This window comes from Cucurbita pepo, chromosome 20, assembly GCF_057944985.1.
Source record: "Cucurbita pepo subsp. pepo isolate OVF chromosome 20, ASM5794498v1, whole genome shotgun sequence".
NCBI lineage: Eukaryota > Viridiplantae > Streptophyta > Magnoliopsida > Cucurbitales > Cucurbitaceae > Cucurbita > Cucurbita pepo.
This window is the reverse complement of record NC_141817.1, coordinates 170,876-190,853: the sequence shown is the minus strand read 5'-3', so window position 1 is coordinate 190,853 and position 19,978 is coordinate 170,876. Positions and strand designations below refer to the sequence as shown.

The following is a 19,978-nucleotide window of genomic DNA, read 5'->3' as shown; positions in this document are numbered from 1 at the left end:
CAATATATACTGATTCCTTTCGCTTTTTTTCAATTTTATAAAGCTATCCATATTATCTACAAGCAGTTCACAGGAAACCATAGTCCAGTTTCACAAGATTGCCTCACGGTCGAGCCATCTTGAACGCTGCCGAGATTGGTCCGTGTAGGTATAATTTAGAACAGCTTATTCATTCCACGTATAAATTCAGAAATTAACATTATTTCATATCCCGCCCGGATGAAATCTTTGAGATGAGGGACGGGTTATAATGAGCAATCTTCACAGACTCTGGCTGCTGCTATGTCACATGGCTATAACATTACCTTGAATGAAAAGATGAAATCAGTCCCATTAAGTTACTTCACGACTGCAGATACTTGTGTGCGACATTCAAATCTTCCACTTCTGGAATTCTGTTGAGCTTAACATGAAGGAGCTCGCATTTTTATGGCCCCCACCTCCGAATTCCTGGAAGCATAGAGGTTGAGATCTCAACAATCATCACCATTATTAGCTCATTGGATAAATGTTTGATTTCTATAGATAAGACGAAGCATTCAACCTGTGAGATACGAGTTGTGTCCTCGTCCCGAACACTTCTGAGACTTATTTTCAACATCTGGTCATTCCCAAGTGCTGAGACTCGGTATACAACAGCCCCAATGCCTCTGCAAGAATTCAAAGTGAAAGGAAATAAACTGCAAAAGTTGTCTTTTAAATTGAGGAGAAATTGAAAACATTTATCTTTAGTCTTAGAAGATGGGTCGATAGGCTGTTTGTTTAAACCTCCCTGTCATTAAAAACAAGAACTTAAGGCCATTACATGTTTTATGAGTGAGACTTGAAGCCTTCATACGACAAAATCAATAAAGAACACAGCCAGAGATAACAAAAAGAAGAAAGGAAACAAGACATTCCAGAAGTAAAGGTGAAGGAACAATGACCAATGTAGATACCATCATAATGTAAGTTTAAGCGCAGGTAAGATCATATAAGCAGAACAGTTGTCCTACCTTAAATTTGAATTTTGACTCTTGGTAGCCAATTGGTGTCCTAATTCACTCCTTAGTTCTGAAATAGAATCTGCATCCACAGCCTATTGGGAGAGGAGAGGAACAAAATCAGAGAATGTAAAGGTTCTTCATTTTGGCCTATTTCTTAACCTTAATTATTTTCCAATTTCCAGCTCCACTCTCTTAAATAATTTAAAGGGCACCAACCAGCATGAATTGATGATTGTTCATTTGGTATAGAAGAACTCAGCCTATTGAAAAGCAAAATTCAGTAAAAATAAAGCTCGTGACCAGGAACGAAGACCTCAAACACATTTGGTTGCTTGAATTCATAGCAACTATTTTACAAGTTTTAATCAAGCCAACATGAACGACTACTTGTTTTATTAATAATTCAGACAACGTGATAAATAACAAATTTCAATTCTGCTAGAAAGATGTATATAAGGTAATGAGAGTGGAACTAGTGGCCATACCAGACAACGTCCAAAAGCTCCACCACCGAGTGTAATGCTATACGATTGATTAAGAGCATCCTCTATTAATTTTTGTTTGTGTGCTAAACTTGCTATTCCTCGACTAATCATAGTCTCCATATCCAGAGATAGTAACTGCAAAAACACATAAGCGATGAAGAGGACACTTGATGTCTAGACAAACAAGCTTGAACAGCCACGCATCCTCAGGTATCAGAAAATCAGATAACTATCAGAGCGAGAACAATCTCAAAAACCGATAATGAAAATGGAGAAATTACCTGATCGAATAAGTTAGGATTCAAAAGGGTATCATATTCAATATTCAAATCTTTGAAACCACTGCTTAGAGCTTTACTATTTGGAAGACTCCACTTCCAAAGATCGCCATCCTCAATGTATTCATAAAGTCTCCTCATGCGCTCAAATTCATCTAGCACTTTGTAATGGGAAGAACCAACTTCAAAGTTCCCGTGAGCATCTTGTATTAGCTTTTGCTTGAAATAGTCAAAAGCTATTGTAGCACCACTTCTTTGAATATCTATAACTTTAGTCACGTTTTCACCAAATGAAGACTCATCGCTGAACTTTTCAAGAGCCGTCTTGTGGTGGTCCAGTATTACCACTCTTGAGGAGATATAAAAAAGGGAAAAAGAGCATTAATTTCTAAGCAACTATAATAACTTAATAAATAACATTAAGAAAAAGAGCCCACCATGGAACTGGAACAGCTCAGCTTGTTCCATGATACCCACAGGATTCGTTCTACAGAAATTTTCTAAATGACTCAAGGAGATTAGAGTTAGACGCGAAAGTTCATAACATTCAAAGTTACAGACACCAACACAAACATCAGATTTGCATCAACCATTTCCCGCCTAATCCCGGATTGCAGCATTAACCAAATTAACTAACCAAATTCACAAAGGACATCTTTTTAAGTAGTGATTTTGACATGGTTAATTCAGTTGAGGATGGTTGGGATGGAGGCTCTAGGGAAAGATAATGGGTTTATAAACAAGAAATGTCTTTTGGGAAAGTCTGAGGCAAAGCCACGAGAGCTTAGGGTCAAAGTGAACAATATCATCCAATTGCAGAGATACCCGATTTCTAACAAAATCACTCAAAAACAGCACAATATTTTTTTTATACGATTGAAAGCATGTTTAGAGTAGTTTAATGGAGCTGAAAAGTAATTTTAATCATTTTAAAATCACTCCCATGAAAAGTAATTTTAATCATTTCAGAATCACTCACACGAAAGACATTACACATTCATCAAAAGCAAAAAAAGAACCATAAAGAATGGGGCATGGAACATCAAAAACACCTGTTAACTTTAGAAGATAGGTCCTCAACAAATCCAAACGGCCCCACAAAATCCAAAAGATAAACGTCGTCAATTTGATGCAGGGGAAGCTGGTCCGTTCTGAAAGAAAAAGTAGAATTAAAAAGTGAAGTTTAGTGTTTGTGCAGAGTTTAAGCAACAAGGTTGAAGGTGAATGCAGGAGAAAAGACGACCTGAGGGGATTGTAGACGGTATTGGGGAAAAAGAGAGGGGGTAGAGAAGCGGCGGAGAAGTAGAGATGAGCTGCGAGAGCGGCGAACGCGCCGTCGGGACATGGATAGTGATAGAGCACCGCCGTAGATTTTGTGTTCACGGAATTCATGATGAAAGGAAGCGAACCCTACAAATTTCTGTTCATCCAACCAAATCTCGATCTTAAGATTCTCGACTCTTTCCCTCCAATATTCGCCTTCACGTTGAGTCGATAAGTTCCACTCACTTCGTCTACTATACCTATTTTTACCGTGCAGTCAATATACTTTCAAAAGTTTTCACCGTGCAAATTATAAACAAAGTAAAATATTTAGTCCAAAATTTTAAAATTAGTTATCCTTCCTAAAATAATAACAATAATATCCATTTAAGAAGGGGACTGGTGAAAAAATTACGGTACTACGCCACTCCCCTTCTTCTCTATGAAGAAGACTCGTTCATTTTCAGATTCACCGTTCTTTCCAGTGGCATGCGTCTCTTATTCACCTTCGCCTTCTCCAAGATGATGCGCGCCTTCAAGCAGGTTCTCTACGTCAGTGGTTGATTTTCTCTCTCAATTGTGTATTTTGGACTTCATTTAGGCGTAATTTTGGTAACGATGTCTGTGGAGATAATTTGGATTTATTGCATCATTCCATCTTCGCGCGCGCAGGACTTTCATTCCAGATTACTGAAGAGAGCTTGCGAAATGCTTTGATCAACTCGTATAAGGTCGTCGACTAGCTGATATTTGGTGCATTTTGTTAATACAATTCAATAGCTAATATTTGGCGCTAACTATTACCAATTGTGATAAGTTTCAGTTAATTTGGCGATGGATAAGGTAGCCGATTGAGCAAGAGGATTTGCCTTCCTCCGTTATGCTACTGAAGAGGAATCTCAAAAAGCTATTGAAAGAATGCACCGCCAGGTAATTTAAAACCTCCATCTCTGCAATCTCCACTCTGCCTAACCTCTTACAAATGCGTTTAGTCTTCATAATTTATATTTTTGTTCACTTAATCGCCAAAATCCACTTGATGCTCAAAGTGTGCGTCGCGAAGTGATGTCTCATTTGAATTAGCCAATCTTAATGCTCTTTTCTTATTCACTGTGATTTTGTAATGAATGTGATTCGCTGTCCATAAGTATATTTCCTTTAGCCGAAGACAGATCCATCTATAAGAGCTCTAAATGACTATAATCTAGTAATTGCGAAGTTCAGTTCCGTTAACTGCCATCCTGAGCAAGCCTTTGTAGTACAGTTCCTCAACCTTATGATATACAATTATAGAATGCACAACTAGACACTACGAAAAATTATAGATGGACTCCAGTCTGGGCATTACACAAGCAGCAAAAAACCCCTTCAAATTCTCTATAAATTTAGCTAGAGAATAGATATCTAGATAGGAGGGTAGCATCGAAGATCCATGTATTATTAATCTTGCTTCATTTCCCAGTTGTGGAACATTATAACGGAAATATCAAACGTTTCTAGAATGTTCGACATGATGTAGTCAATTGTAATAAAATTCAGTAAAATTTATTATGGAACTAGAAGGGAATTGATTAGAGAAATATCATGGTCAAACCTTAATTGCTGGCTTGACTTGTCATAAACCATCACTGTTTAATGACCTTGCTATAAGGAGGATTTATTTTGAAGTAGACTCAAACAATACGTATTTCTGTAAATGCGTGTTTTTAACGAACGATTTGTGTATCCGAGCTCCATAACTGGCCGAAGAACTGTTAAATATGGGGCACTCTTTGGCCTCGTGGTGGTTTCCTCCAATTCTGTAATGACAACTATGTTTGTCGAAATTAATAGTCAAAGAACTTATTCTCAGGTTTATTCGGTGGATCTGCCCTCCCCACCTCTTCTCATTGGGAAACATGAATTGATAAGATATTCTTATCTCGGATTCCATGAATAAAATTTCGATGTCATCTCAAGCAAAAAAGACTAATTTTGAAATCTAGCTTATAGCTGGGAGGGTTTGATCTGTGCCAACTGATTGTGGTTTTTTTTTTTTTTCAAAAGAAAAAGGATCTTTGATGATCTTGTCTTAAATTTTTTCGGTGCATGTTATTTTCAAGTATAATAGCTTCATGGGGGCTAAGGGGGAAACTCTTTGGTTTAGTTTGGATGGCAGGGTGATCTTTGTGGAAGTTGCACAATCCAGATCCGAGCTTCGCCAAGGCCCTAAAGGCCTTAAAGAAAATTCTAGCTAAAGCTCGTACACAGAGATCATTGTTTCCCTCAGATCCATTTTCAAAAAAAGCCGTTATTTATTTTAGGAATATAAATACATACATTGATGGCCTCTGCGTTGTCGTTATTGGTATGAGAAAACTTGATGTTGATATGGTCGAAGTGTATTTCAGGAACAGCATTTTCTCTAGAAATAAACGGTGTTAGTATTGAGGATTTGGTCAAGTGGATCACCTAACCAAAATATGAACTCAGATATGGGCTATGGTCAAAGATCACGGGCTGTGACAAGAATAAGAATGCTTAAATCCTGAGTAGCGTTGACTTCCAAAAATATTAAGACGGCTTTTGGGGGGTACCCGTACCAGACATGGACCCGCGGGGGATTGTGGAACATAATTTGAAACAAGAAGACGCAATCTAATTATTAATTTTGTGGTCAAGGATGGGTTGTGGTTAGAACATGCTTCTGTTTATTGTCAACAAATTTGATGTGGAGAAAATCATTTCTTCATCCTTGGAAGGACGGACTTTCCAATTACTTTGGATCATTTCTTCATCCTTCAAGCACGAAAGTGAAAAGAATAATTTTGGATTAATAACACGATTCTTTAGGATTGGATGCTTGAAAGGTTGGATTCTTTTGTCCCTGAAGTGCCCTTCATTCTTCACCTTCAGGATGATTAAATATTTGACCCTTCCAACATTTTTTTGCCTTCAAATCGAACCATTTCCACTAGGGAGTTCAACCAAGTTTGTTCTAGGAATCGTAGCACTCTCTTTCAATCTCTATTCGCTGAGAAATTAAACCTTTTCCATTATGAAGATAGAAATAAAAAGCTCAAGAAGTAAGATTTGCAAATATGTCAAAAGTCATGGAGCAACACCGTTCTGTTTTACAGAATAAATAATTGTCATTCAAATCCCCCCCAATGTTAAAAAGGAATAGCCTGGAGAGAGGTTGTTGGGCAACTCCATCAGTTTCGTCCCTCCTGTTAACCTTAGATGTGATATGCTACAAATCAGGCATCCTTTTTTTTTTTTTTTTTTCTTTTTTCATCTCAAGCTAAAGAGAGAACTCAGAAACCCATGTCAAAGCATCGTTGGTTATTTGCTTTTATCGACCTTAAATCTGTTGCTGAGGCTATAAGCAAACTCGAGCTCTCCGACCCTCTCTCTCTTCTGAAACAATCAGCGCGGAGCTTGTATCTCTCTGAGCCAAGCATCTCTTATAAGGCACAAACCCCTTCTTACTCTCATTTGCATTACCTCTTCCTACCAGACAAGGCTCTTGACATTTTACTTCGGGGCTCTGGTTTTCGTTTTCATTCTTACTCGGGGAGCCAGAACATGAATCCGCACAAGAACATTCCAGGGAATTGTCATCTTGGATCCTTTCTTCCATAACATGGTCAATGCATGTTCCAGTTGAAGTTTGATCAGATGGGGCAAGATAAAAATATGGTACATTTTGACACAAAGACCAACAAGTTTGAGGAGCATTAGGCATGGCTTTAACATAAGGGACACTTTTGTCCTGATTCCCTAAGGTGTTCGTAGGGGCTCCACCGGGTGACATATTCCAATCACCGTTGTTATCCATTCCAAGAGCTAAATTTACATCCACATGTTTTGAAGGTAGTATCTGAACAGGCTTCTCAGCATACGCTTCACACGTATTCTTACTGTCACCGTCAAATGCCAAAGATTTAGTGACTTCAAAATCATGACCGGGTGGTTGTTTGTCGCCAGTTACCATTACTGTCCTTCCAAAAAGCTTTATGCTTCTAACTGGAGAATGCAACTTGTTATCAACTTTCTTATATACTGATCCTGGCTTGAATTTCTGAATGTTTAGGCACGAGACAAAAAAATAATAGTCAGATCCTAGACAACGAATTAAGTACATGAGGGAAAGTAAGGTACAAAATTAAAAGGACATTTCAAATTACCATAGTTAAAGAGTCTTCTGAGAACTGCTCTGAGGATGATTCGAGTGATAACATTCCTTTTTCTTCTCCTCCATTTGATTTTGATGAAAGGTACAACTCCCCCTTTCTAACAGAGGATATTCTAGCTGACTTCATGTCAACAGTTTGTGAAATAGGCGATGGACATCTATTATGTTGCTCCGAAACTGCAGAAATTTGATCGTCCGAACTAAATGCAGTCAGTACAGAGGTGGGTGATTGGGTCTCTTTTTCTGCGGCTGATAGGTTTGGTGATGGAGACCTCTTGGGTTCTCTTGCGACTGATATTGCCTTAATTGAATCGACTGCTTTACGAGGGTAAGGATGCACTGGTTTCCTTTTTGGTCGAGGTGGAGGAATCTCAATTGGGTTAATGGAGCTCTCATTGCTGCCACTAGACTCTCGCACTACCTGAAACACAAAAGACAACATAAAATTTCAGGGTGAGAATGGTCGTGCATAAAGTGTGTAAGAAGTTACGTAAAAGGTTTGGCGACGATCTATTTTGGTGACAAATTCACTGTCATCCCCTTTATATTTTGTTTGGTAATGATATATTTTTGGGGGCACGAAAACAAAAGGTACTTTTTGACCTTAGAGAAGAATTTCTGAGCATGGCTTCGGATCTGAACAGCTGTTTTGGTGCCTACATGTTCTGCAGGAAGACCAAGGTAACACTAAATGATGGGTTGGGTATTGCAAATATCAAGATTCATATTACTGATTTCACACTGCCTTACCTTTAATCTGACGCCAGCCACGACCATAGAGTTTAAGAGCTTCGAGGAACCTCTGATGCTCTTCCTCTGTCCATTTTTCCCTTTGTTTTGAAATAGTGTAAGGCTTCCTAACCTGTTGATACATTAAAATGCCAGTATAATTCAGAGCCAAACCCTCTCAGAAAGGAAAGAGAAAGTGAAGAAATCGTAGCAGTTAATTCTGCTACCTTCAAAGCATTTTCATTGCTGTTGGAGGATATGGAGCTAACCCGCATCAGTGGATCCAACTGTGCCCCATCCTTGGGAAGGAAATTATTAGCTGCAGCAATTGAGCCGTTTGACAGTGTGCCTTCATTCCTTTCCTACATTCCATATTGAAATAATAATAACAAAAACCAGAAGTTAGAGACCACAAGAAATTGGAGCTAATGATAGTTTTAGAATTCCATCATCAACTAACAGCAATCCATTTCATAAAATGATAACATTCTAACCCTTGTAGCAATGCAATGCATAGCTCAATATGTTAGGCAGTAAAATAAAAGTGGAAGTCCGTAGGAGTACTCGGCAGGTAAAAGTGCAGAAGAAGGGGGGGAAAAGTTGACTTTATAATATAAATCCACCAACAAAGGAGGAATCTTGTAAATTACAAGAGGATCTATTGGTGGCACCCAGTATTACCCAACATCGAACCAAGCAATAAAAAAAAAAAAAAAAAAAAAAAAAAAAAAAAAAAACACAACCAAATTAGTGAAAGGACAAAATTTTGGCCCAATTTTGCAGTCAATTACTTAGTAAAAGAGAGGGCCACAGGGGTTAGGTTACTGAAGTGGCAAAGAGATTTAAAAGAAACCAGGAAGTGAGATATGAGTACTAAAAAGACAGGAATTGGGTACTCAAATCCTAACAGAGGGACGACAATAAACACGACCCACGAACCTATGACCAATCAATCAAGTCCCAGAGAGAAAATTTCCATGAAAACATCAGAAGATAAAAAGAAAGGAGGGCAGCCAGTGTGTAGGATTACCTGGACACCCATCAGCGCTGGCAGCAAAACCGGCGAGAAAGTTTAATCTCAGTCCACCAAAAGGGCCTGAAATCAAAATTCACAAAAGTTCAGCAGGATTCGGGAATTAATCAGATGCCATTCCGTTCCTCCAAAACCACCACTTCCTGAATCAGTTTCCAAATTTGAAGTCCTCAGGAGACCCAGTAAACACAAAATACATCCACACAAGAAAAAGGAAGGAAACATCGAAGTGAAAGACACAGAATAGAAAAAAATTAAAAAGAGTAAAGAGTAGAAAAAAGAAACCTGGTTAGTAGATTGCGACTCTAAGCAAGGCAGAGAAATGGATAGATTCAAGGGGGAAGGAGAATCGAAGGTGAGATTGAGAAAGAAGTGAGTAGAGGGAAAGGCGAAGAAGAACGGAGAGAGCAGTAGAAGAGAAAAGCAGGAGATGGGATTTGAGAGAGAAGGCATAAAAAAGAGAGAGAAAAGAGAAGGGGAAGGAAGGGGAGAGGGCGACACGTCAGACGCATATATTTTGAGGGGTTTTATTAATTCCACATGGAAATCTCCAGAAGCCCTCTGAATCTTGTGGCTGAGCTTCCACTTTGCCACCTACACGCGTCACTCTCTCGCCCTACCTTTTTTATTTTCTGCCCTCTTTTATTACCATTTTTCAGTTTCTTATAAAAATAAAACATACATATTTGAGAAATATATTGAAGGGGAGGCCGGGAGGGTGGGTGGATAAAATCCCAATTTAGGAAAAATACATATTATTAACTGAAAATTAGATATTTTAGGGCAGTGTTGACTGGTATAGGAAGATGGTTTTCTTTTTTCTTTTTTCTTTTTTCTTTTCCCTTTTTTCATTTTCACTTGTGTTCCTATCTATGCGTCCAAATACTCCCTATCTTATTGCCACTTTATTCTCTCCTTATTTGCCGTCTCTCTGTTTTTTCTCCACCAAGTTTATTTAACCCCTTTTTTCTATTTCTTTTTCACAACTTACAAATATCTACTCTTCTTCCCCTTTTAATTATTATCAGTTACTCTGCCTTTAGGTGTTTCATGTTCAAAAATGTTAAATTTAGGAAACTAACAAGAATTTAAAATCCTTTTAAAAATCAGAATTATATGAACATGGACAATTTTTTTTTTTTTTTTTTTTTAAAAAAACCAACCAAGTTCAGTGAAAAGTGCACAAAAGGTAAGTTCATGAAAGAAGTACTAAAATGATTGAACAAAGATTTAGAGATGATATTAAATGTCTTGTCCTTATGGAAACAGGGGAAATAATTGAAATTAATGTGAGCCCGATCTTTGTTGTGTGTGTTTGTGTCTGTGTATGAAATTCAATTCCACCAATTATTGTCTCTCTGTCACCTCCTTCCCAATTACCCTATGATTTCACAACTCACACACTTGCATCACATCTCTCTATTTTGGATCTCTCTTACCCCCACCAAGATTAGATTTTGTTTTTTTCTTTGGTTTCTAGTGGAAATCACTATTTCGCATATATAGCAATAGTCTTTCTCATAAATGATTCAAATAGTACACTTTCATTCTCTAACTTTATACATTCTGCATATGAAAAAAAAAAAACTTATGCACGTCAAAGAAAATTATATACTAGTGACATGTAACATGTTGCTAGACATTAAACATGTCATTTGATATGTTTGTTTAGACACATGTAAGCTTGTCATTAAATGTATTTTTATCAACAATAATATATCACTAATGTAAGAATCACAAGCATAGAAATTAAACTAATTAAAAGAAATTATCTTTGCCAATGAAGAAATTACTTGCATTGCTATACCTTGTCATTGAAAATGAAATTTCTTGTAGGGTTAAAAACATATAGACATCAATTACACCTAGGAATAGGATATGTTATTAATTTTGGTTTAATGCTATATTTGTCAAATTTATGAATTTCGCTTAACCGTAGTATTGATTTTTTTATTTTAATTTACAAAATTGGGGCGCAATAAAACAAATTAAAAAAAAAAAAAAAATCTTGAGGGAAAGTTTTGGAAAATCAGAAATGGAAAAGAATGATTGAGATGGCATTAGCCAAATTTGAAGGAGATAACATTTTGATGGCTGAATAAAAAAACACCGACTATTTTATTTTAATTTGTGTAAAAGAGAATAATTAATGTGTGGCAGAGAGATGGACAGCTGTCTTTCTCCAAATGTTTGGTCTCTGAAAAAGACGTGGAAAATAAAATGATGAGCTGTCATCACAAGACCCACTTTGCACTTTTTCCTGCTTTTTCCTTTTTTTCCCTTAAAAAGATCGATTTAAATGGAGACGTTGCCGTCTTATCCTATCCTCATTACATCACACTCATATTTGCCCATTTATTTAATTTACATTAATCATATTCATTTAGTTTTGTTTTTGTTTTTATTCTTAAAAATTAAATTAATAAGCATTATTCCCACTTGGAGTTATTTTTTAGATTTATTTTGTTATCTATTTCAATCCCTCTTTCCAAAATTTAATCAAATTTATGAAAAATAAGTAAATCAAAATTGAGGGCGGTTTGATCACGGACTTTTGTTTTTGTTGGTTTCTAAAATTTAGTTAACAATTGAATATGAATATAATTATATAACTAAATTGTAGGAAAACAAATACAAATTCTGAAAGGTTATTATACTGAAACATAATAATTGTAGTGTTTTGTGTATTTTTAGTATTATATATAAATAAAAACCCAATAAAATTGGAGAGGAGATAAGTGGAATATTGTTGGACAAAAAGGAGTAGAAGTTTGATGGAATAATGATCGTGTTACGCAAAGTCTTGTTAATTGATGGGTTGTTTAGGCTTCAAACAAATACTAACCAAACCCTAAATTAGGAGAGAGAGAGAGAGAGAGAGGGAGAGAGAGATTTAAGGCCACAAATTTTGAGAGAGAAAGAGAATGATAAATTGAAGGGAAGGATATAACTTAGACTGAAAGTTGAAGCATAAAAAGAAAAAGCAGCCCTTGGTCTTCTGAAAGGCTCAAAAAAAGTCCAAATAACATAAAAAACGAAAAACTCCAAATTAAACCAGTAAATGGCTTTGTATCAAAACTAGAGGCCCATATTTGTCCTCGCATACTCTCTCTCTCTCTCTCTCTCTCTCTCTCTCTCTCATCCGCCGGAACCCCGTGCCATCCGACCACCAATCACGTGCCTTTTTTGTTTTTTTGTTTCTCTTTTCTTTTCTTTTCTTGTTCTTATTTAATAAATAAATTAAAAAGAACGCATAAATCCGCGTAGTCTGTGAACTGTGAGGCTCACCCCCAAGGGCTTTGCTTTCCTGTGCTGCCTTGTTTTTATTTGAGTTTTTTAATGTACAAAATTTGAGAGCCACGATTTTGATCCTTCTCCCTTCTCCCTTCTTCCAAACAAACTTATAACTTATATATATTATTTATAGTTATCTGCTTCCACTTCTTTTCTTTTCTTTTTTTTATCTTTTAATAAACAATTCCTTTCTCTGGATACCACTAGTCAAGTTTGATCTTCAATTGGGCTTCTTGGGCCCTTCTTCTAGAAGGAGTTGGGCCTGGACTCAACTCCAAGTATTGTTTGGGTCTCCGCTGGGCTACCCCAACTCTTTTTTTTTTTTTTTTTTTTTTAATAACCAAACCCATTGGCCCAACTCTTGGAATTTGAAATTGTTCCAAGAATCATTGAAAGAAAGAGTTGGTGGTTTGTTCCGATTGTAAGCCAGTCTGAGTTTTAATATTGGGGGAAAAAAATATATAAATATATAGAAATACAGCAAACAAAAAGACTTTTTATTAGCTACCTATTTTCTTACAAACCACAACACATTGCCTCCCTCCCTATACAAAATACAAACAGTTGATGAAAGCAAAAACGCCTCTGTTTCTCCTGGGTCCTAGTGTCCTACTCTACTCTCCATTTAAACACACAGCATTACATTCTTCTAACCTCTTCTTCATAACACCGATCCATTTGGTTCCACACATTGCAATCTGAAGCTTCTGATGCGGTCGCCGCTCGTGGTGTCCCCTGCTGCTGCCGCTCTCTTCCTTTTGGGAAGACCGAGAGAGGAAATGGTTTTCGCAGACACCACCTTTTTCACCAGCATCTTCCACTTTGAATCCTCTTTTCCATCCTTCTCTTGCTCCATTTTTAGCTTGAATTGCCTGTCAAACCCAACAAAGTTCAGAACTTGGTCCATCATCATCATTGGATTGTTTGGATTGGGTCTCCCCAACAACCGCGCAACAATTTTCATTTCCATACCCCAACAATCCATCATTGACTAAAAACACGCTAAAGTGGAATGGAAGTTTGATCATTCGGCTTTTGTAAAAGGCATCCGCCGAAGACTTTTTCCTTTTCCTTTTCTTTTTCTTTTCTTTTAAACAGCCGTGTAAACTTCCTAGACGCCCACCGCAACAATATTTAATTAATCCAAATACAATTCCACATACTATTTCGTTTCAAACGAAATAATTACGAGTCAATCAACGATAAAAACAGGAATCATATCAAATCAAAGTTTGGTAATGATTAGTAGGTGTTTTTTCATGTCTGTAAAAAGGGTAGTTTAGCCCCAGCGATGGCGCAAAAAAACAAGAGGGGCATTGATTGAGAATTTACCTGCAAAGAGGGACTTTGCAAGCGTCGGATTGGTCGCAGATGGAGGCATGCAAGCGTAGAAGCTGCCACATGCGTTTGCACCGCCAGCAGGCTCCTCCGTGGACTCTCTTCGCACACGTTGCAAAGTGCTTAATCAGAAGCTGAACCCCATGACACGTCGAGAATTTGGCGCAGGGCTTCTTTGTGGGTTCCACGTCGCGCGGCCCAACGTTTGTGCACCCTTCTTTGCAGATGTGCTTTAAGCACTCCATTGCGTCGCTTAGCTGAAGATACACCCTCTGCTCCTTCCTCTGCCTTCTGCATCTCTTTTTCCTCTGCACATAATTAATACAAACAATCGCAAACCAAAATTAACAATTGAAGTGAATTGAATTGAATTCATGTCTTGTCTTGTCTTGTCTCCGTGAGAACAATAAATCAAGCGGAAACGGAGGCAGCAAAATGAACAATTTTATACCAATTCGGATTCTTCCATGAACTGCAGAATTTGAAGCTCCAGCCAAGGGTCATGTTCTTGCAGGAATTTCCAGCCCTCCGTTTTCTGGACGGCCTTGTAGTGGCTCGACACCATTTTCATACAGCTGAGTGAGAGATCCGGTGCATCGCACATTCTTGCGAGTTGGAGTACATCAATAACGCTGTCGATCGTCAATTTTCGAGCCAAGTGCTTGCTGCATCGCTTCTTCAGATGCGGAACGAGGTAAACGTGCGATAGCGCCAATAGATGAATTCCATATTTCCTCAGATATTCTTCAGTGCACCTGAAGGCAACGCCGACAAATTTAGACCTATCCGCCTACCGAGATTGACTGGACTTGCTACCAAAATTAAAATTGACCAAATCTAATTGCGATTTGCGATTCGGTAATGGAATTGCGTACTGACCTAGATGTGTAGAGAAATTGAACGAACGAAACGACTGCCTCGCACGGAACGCCAAGAATTTGAACCACTTTCTCGGAGCTCCGGTGCTTTTGCGGTTGGTTGATGATGTTTTCCAGCACCGATGAAACTGATGCCTATAATCCAAATCGATTCAATTGAAACACGAAAAGAAACGAAATCATATCCCCCAATCCAAGGAAAAATAAAGCAAACCGCAGACGACGAATTTTATTAAAAAGAAGAAAAGGAAGTTCCGGACCCTAGTCCGTCATGTCAAACTGAAACTAACCGATATTTAAGGCGAAACAATGTTGAAATTTCAGTTTACACGAGATTTGAAGTAAAATGAAAAAAAAAAAAAAAAAAAAAAAAAAAGGAAATAGAAAGAAGTCCGATGGAGTACCAGAATAGTGGAATGCACAGGTATCCGAAGTCCACCGGAGGTAAGGATATGGATGTCCGGTTCCGGCAGGTCCTGGAACTCTGGTCTCCGATCCTTGGCGACGGAGTGGGGGTGAATTTCGTAGGGAAGAAGAAGGGCTTCCATGCGGGAGACGGTAAAGAAAGCGAGAGAAAGAGAGGGAGAAAATGGATGGAGGTGAGTCTGGAATGGCACCCATTGGGCGTGGGATATACGAATATATAAGCGGTGAGGTGATGGAAAGGGAATTTAGAAATGGAGTGGCGCACGAAAACGAAGACGACGCATCCAGTCAGATAAGATGGGAAACGTGAGGAACACGCGCTCCAAAACGCGCGTAAAAGGAAAGTGGTCGGCCCCATTCGGACTCGGAGAATGGTCCGGGATTCAGATTACAACATATGTAAAATACATGAACTTTGGCGATATACAAAAATCATTTGGGCCCACCAAACGCCTTCCTCCAGTTCCTTGCCACCTGTCAATAATTCCAAATTCCTTAATTTTTTTCCCCCTTTCTAAATTAATAACAAGATCCATTTACATCCCATTTATTCCTTTACATTTTAACTTTAATTTCATTTCCTTATGAACAGAAAATCATAATATTTTGTCCGGTTCAAAATTAATCATTTAAAATCAATTTTGATAATTAAACACCAAATTTACCGTTTAATAATTAAAATAACAATTTAGAACAGAATAATACCAAATTTTTTAAAGAAAATATTTCACGTTTGTAGCATCCTTATTAATATATTTAGGGTATTCCCATTAAAAAAATATTTAAGACGTTAATATTAAAAATAATGGATATAGAATAAAATCAACGGCAATGTCAAACTTGCATAAAAAAAATTATGAAAAGCTATTACATGTTCCTTTGAACATAATTATTATGTCCACTCAATTAAAATGTTGAAAATATGAAAAAAATTATAAATTTAGTTCAAATAAACCAGACCGTCTATATAAAATTATAATCTTTTAAACTACATGAACTAAAATTTTATTTTATCTCTACTCAAATTATTTTAGTGAATGACGTGTACTTAGAGTGGTGGATAAAATTAATATTGATGACGTGGACATAGTAGAAAATGCTTAAATAATAATGGTAAAAAAAAGATAAAGAAGGTGCTTTTTAAAAATAAAAAATCTAAATTGACATTTTATATCAAAAAGTAATCCATCAAAAGTTTCAACACAATTAAACAACACAAAAAGTTTGAGTTTACTTGTTCAACATAAAAAATGTTAACATCCAAGCAAGAACTCTAGAATAATCCACGTAGGCCCTACCTTTTTGGAATCTAAACAAATATCTAATTAGGGAAGGGCGATCTTTTTGGTCCTACGTGGAATGGATAAATCAACTCATGCTCATAAGAAAAGGCCATGTAAGCTAAAATGACCTTTGGAGTTCAGAAGAAGCACTTTCATTTCTGTCCTACGTGTAACTTGTTTTAATCGCTTTTCCAGCTCACCCCACCTCACCCACCTATTTTCATCTCAACCGCACAGTACCTTTGCCCCTGTGGCATCCCACTTGTCATACAAATGCTTTTCGTGTACTAATAACAACACATACTTTATGTTCTACTTGCAATAAAAGAATGGAATTTATGGTTCAGGATTGGGACGACGGTTTAGCCATAATGTTGGATATTAAAATAAGATTAATTTGTGTTATGTGGGGGCCTTTTTTTTTTAAACCTTTTTGTCTTGTGATATTTATAAAAAATTGAACCATAGTGATTGACGTATACGCCATATTTCAAGATTCGAAAATTGAATCATTTTGTTCCGTAATAAATAAATAAAACAAGAAAAATAAGTAATGATATGCCAAAGAGTTTTATCATATAAAAAATATGGGATTGATTAGCTTAAAATGAAAAGAATTGTTTTTGGAAACGAGGACAAAAGATGCAAGAACTCCAAAGTTTTTTTTAAGGCTTGAACTCGATTATGTGAACCGAATGACCCAGATCACTGATGGTCCTATACTTGATGTTTTACTACCCAACTCCTTGTGTTCTATGGGCATTTGCTTTCTCCATAAAAAGTTCACAAAAACTAGTGTGTGCAGGCTTATATTGGTCTAAAAGTACTTTTGCACAAATATGTAAACACTAATGATGCGTTTCCTCCTGAATCGAGAAATAAATAGAACAGCATGGGGAAGTATTTTTAGAGGAAGTCGTAGAGTATTTGGATTATGAAAAGGGGTTAACTCCTAAACCATTTCATTTCTTATTCTAAATCAAGGGAGCCATAGTAATATTGAGTCGAATCAGATCAGATACCCTTTTATCCCCACTTTTCCAGTTTATATTCATGGGATCATTCAATCTCGATCTCGGTTGGGCCATCCTCTTGTACAGATCCTTGGGTGTCAACTTCTTCTGTGATTCCTGCAGATTCCACTGTCTTCTTAACCCATTCCTTTAATGGATCTTCGTTCAAATCAAGCCTTAGAAGCCCAGCAAATAGCCCACCTGCGAACGCAACTGGCTCCTACAACGATTGAAATTACTTTCACATTATATGAAGCATTTGATAGTAGAGTGAGTATTTTCATCTAAGGAATTCACGTATCCCAGCTGACGAGCCTCATCATCTTAATCTATATACTCCAGAAGGAACCAACAAAGAATCCTAATGCAACAGTAAGAATTTGAACTGGCAGAGCTTGTTTACTTTATAAATGATTGAAAAAACAATAACAAACTCTCTAACATTCAATCGCAACAACTGATTGGGACTGCCTCAATTCCATGGAAATGTATTCAGCACTGTCCATAGCAGTAAGGAATTTGAAAATCAACCAACATTATATTTCAGATAAGCCTGGTGCCAAATAGTCAGTTCAGCAACATCATGGTGTGAAAGCCAACACACCATGGTGGAGACGACGGATCTCAGTGATGAGATGCCAATAAGGTTCCAGAAAATTTCAGTCTTACCAAGCACCAAGGCAAAAATCAGCTGAATTCATAACCACCCAAGCCTTACCGCTAGCAAATATTGCTTCCTTTGAGCTTCCCCTCAAGTTTTTTAAAACGCGTATGATAGACCCACACCCTTCTAGAAAATGTTTCGTTCTCCTCCCCAACTGATGTAGGATCTTACAATCCACCCCCCTTTTGAGACCTAGCGTCCTCGCTGATACTCGTTCCCTTCTCTAATTGATGTGAGGCCCCCCAATCCACCTCCTTCGGGGCCCAGCGCCCTTGTTGGCACACCGCCTCATGTCCACCCCCTTCGAGGCTCAGCCTTCTCGCTGGCACATCACCCGATGTTTGTCTCTAATACCATTCGTAACAGCCCAAACCTACCAATTACCAACTATTGTCCTCTTTGGGCTTTTCCTTTCGGGGTTCCTCTCAAAGTTTTTAGAATACGTCTGTTAGGGAGAGGTTTCTACACCTATAAAGAATGTTTTGTTCTCCTCCTCAACCGATGTAGGATCTCACAAAATTTTTCCCAAACCCAAACAATACAAAGAGCTTTACTCCCCACCTCCTAAAAGCGAGGAATGTGATTGAAGTTCTCTATTACTAGAGGTTTTCAAGCTATGAACATCATGACACATTTTTCTCAACCTTACAGATCATGAAGACATTTTTATTCTCCTTTGAAGTTAGTTCAAGATTATTATTTGCACATCATAAGAGTTGGTTCAAGAATACTTACGTTATGCAGTGGTGTTCATCAGAGAGATTAAATGGTTAAATTGACTTTCCTTTACCAGTAAATAGATTCCCTACGGCCCTACATAGTTCTAATAGTTTCAGCAATGACATGACTGGAAAAATCATAGATCCATCTTAACTCGCACATGTAGAAATGTGACCATGTTTATGGTCTACTCGAAGAGGCAAGCAATTATCAAAGATAATCTGTGCTTCAAGTGCTATGAGAATGCACAGGGAAACTAATGAACCCCTCCATATTTTGCACATACTCAGCAAGCAAGAATGATCTTAATCCAAGTAGAACAACAGCCAAAACCGAGGAAGGGTTTTTCATGGAAGAGTTAATAGAATACCTTAAGAGCTTCTTTGACAACAGGATCCTCCAAAGGATTGAAAAGGAAAGCGCAGATGCCATTCGTTGAATTACTGCAGCCGAGACGAAGACAGTTAGCACGCATAGGTTTCTTGGGCGAAAAAATCGAATGACGATTCCCCTCCCTAAATTTCCCCATTCCTCCAAGCTTTCAATAGAATCAAACAGGAAAATCAGCAACATCGAAGAAGAGGAAGACGAAGCGATTAAAGAAATTAAAAATTAGAGATGGGCATACCAGAACGCTGGCAGTTGAAGAGGAGTGGAGAAGAAGACCGGCCATGGATGAGAGTCTCCGATGACGCAAATGGAGCTGCTTCGGATCGAAGAAGAGGAGGATGAAGATATTCGCGTTAGAAATGAGTTAATGGCTTAAAACTCCCCCTTGTTTGCTTCTTGCAATTGGCCAAACATTTCCAGAAACACTCACTTGGACTTGTTGCCTTCCTACATTCGGCTTAAAATTTAACACGGCTACCAGAAAAAACAAACCGACAGATGCAGCTACCAAAATGGATGAACCGCTGCACATCCGGTCCGGTCCATGTAATAATGTTATATTAATTGGGCTGAAAATGATTTGGGCTTAAAATGATTTTGGGCTTAAAATGATTTGGGCTTTCAGGTAAAGGCCCATAGCTCAAAAAGTTTAAAGCTTTTGAGCAAGCGCAATAATAAAGATAAAAGATGGAATCATTCATTGATTGCGTAACTTCTCAAGTGAAAATAATAAATGTTTTTTTTTAATTACAAAAAACACTGCAACAAGTTAAAATAGTATAATAATTCAGTTAAAATAATTCAGTTAAAATAATTCTCTGAGAAATTCGAGAAAATAAAAAATAAAAAATAAAAAGAAATAATGAGAGAGAGAGCGCGTCCAAAAGCTGAAAGCGTTAAGAAACGGCGAGAAAGCGGCTTCGGCTAGCTTTCAAAGCGATTTGTAATTTCAGATCGGCGATTCTTACACGGTTACACCGCATTGTAGGCCCCACTTTTACAGCCAATTCCCTTTTTTCTG

At 37.6% G+C, this 19,978-nt stretch overlaps 4 protein-coding genes and 1 long non-coding RNA gene across 9 annotated transcripts; 1 reads left to right on the top strand and 4 right to left on the bottom strand.

The window, feature by feature from the left end:
* Positions 1-5: 5 nt before the first annotated feature.
* On the bottom strand, positions 6-3,243 carry LOC111782904 (DHHA1 domain protein). Of its 2 annotated transcripts, XM_023663745.2 has the most exons (7): positions 2,993-3,240; positions 2,802-2,900; positions 1,753-2,098; positions 1,472-1,606; positions 996-1,078; positions 545-650; positions 6-450 (listed from the first exon to the last, which is right to left on the bottom strand). In XM_023663745.2, the coding sequence occupies exons 1-7, from the start codon at positions 3,139-3,141 to the stop codon at positions 373-375; spliced, it is 996 nt and encodes a 331-aa protein (XP_023519513.2). In that variant the 5' UTR covers positions 3,142-3,240; the 3' UTR covers positions 6-372. The 2 variants fall into 2 exon arrangements, with proteins under 2 accessions (XP_023519513.2, XP_086976673.1); XM_087120547.1 differs by lacking the exons at positions 6-450; positions 545-650 and adding an exon at positions 658-772 and having other exon boundaries at positions 2,993-3,243.
* Positions 3,244-3,373: 130 nt separating this feature from the next.
* On the top strand, positions 3,374-4,460 carry LOC111782906 (uncharacterized). Its single transcript, XR_002813222.2, has 3 exons — positions 3,374-3,555; positions 3,685-3,743; positions 3,836-4,460. It is a non-coding gene; the product is annotated as an uncharacterized LOC111782906 (long non-coding RNA).
* Positions 4,461-6,056: 1,596 nt separating this feature from the next.
* LOC111782903 (protein REVEILLE 7) lies at positions 6,057-9,596 on the bottom strand. 3 transcript variants are annotated; one of them, XM_023663744.2, is made up of 7 exons: positions 9,237-9,377; positions 8,949-9,094; positions 8,146-8,280; positions 7,940-8,051; positions 7,793-7,854; positions 7,182-7,610; positions 6,057-7,075 (listed from the first exon to the last, which is right to left on the bottom strand). In XM_023663744.2, exons 2-7 carry the CDS (start codon positions 8,958-8,960, stop codon positions 6,374-6,376), a joined length of 1,452 nt encoding a protein of 483 aa, XP_023519512.2. In that variant the 5' UTR covers positions 8,961-9,094; positions 9,237-9,377; the 3' UTR covers positions 6,057-6,373. The 3 variants fall into 3 exon arrangements, with proteins under 3 accessions (XP_023519512.2, XP_023519511.2, XP_086976672.1); XM_023663743.2 differs by having other exon boundaries at positions 8,949-9,014; XM_087120546.1 differs by lacking the exon at positions 8,949-9,094 and having other exon boundaries at positions 9,237-9,596.
* Positions 9,597-12,721: 3,125 nt separating this feature from the next.
* Positions 12,722-15,142, bottom strand: LOC111782576 (BTB/POZ and TAZ domain-containing protein 1). 2 transcript variants are annotated; one of them, XM_023663349.2, is made up of 5 exons: positions 14,866-15,136; positions 14,463-14,596; positions 14,035-14,338; positions 13,578-13,891; positions 12,722-13,117 (listed from the first exon to the last, which is right to left on the bottom strand). In XM_023663349.2, exons 1-5 carry the CDS (start codon positions 15,007-15,009, stop codon positions 12,907-12,909), a joined length of 1,107 nt encoding a protein of 368 aa, XP_023519117.2. In that variant the 5' UTR covers positions 15,010-15,136; the 3' UTR covers positions 12,722-12,906. The 2 variants fall into 2 exon arrangements, with proteins under 2 accessions (XP_023519117.2, XP_086976522.1); XM_087120396.1 differs by lacking the exon at positions 12,722-13,117 and having other exon boundaries at positions 13,574-13,891; positions 14,866-15,142.
* A 1,870-nt stretch (positions 15,143-17,012) lies between these two features.
* On the bottom strand, positions 17,013-19,393 carry LOC111782458 (UPF0426 protein At1g28150, chloroplastic). Its single transcript, XM_023663208.2, has 3 exons — positions 19,196-19,393; positions 18,938-19,105; positions 17,013-17,403 (listed from the first exon to the last, which is right to left on the bottom strand). Exons 1-3 carry the CDS (start codon positions 19,238-19,240, stop codon positions 17,230-17,232), a joined length of 387 nt encoding a protein of 128 aa, XP_023518976.2. The 5' UTR covers positions 19,241-19,393; the 3' UTR covers positions 17,013-17,229.
* Between the last annotated feature and the right edge of the window lie 585 nt (positions 19,394-19,978).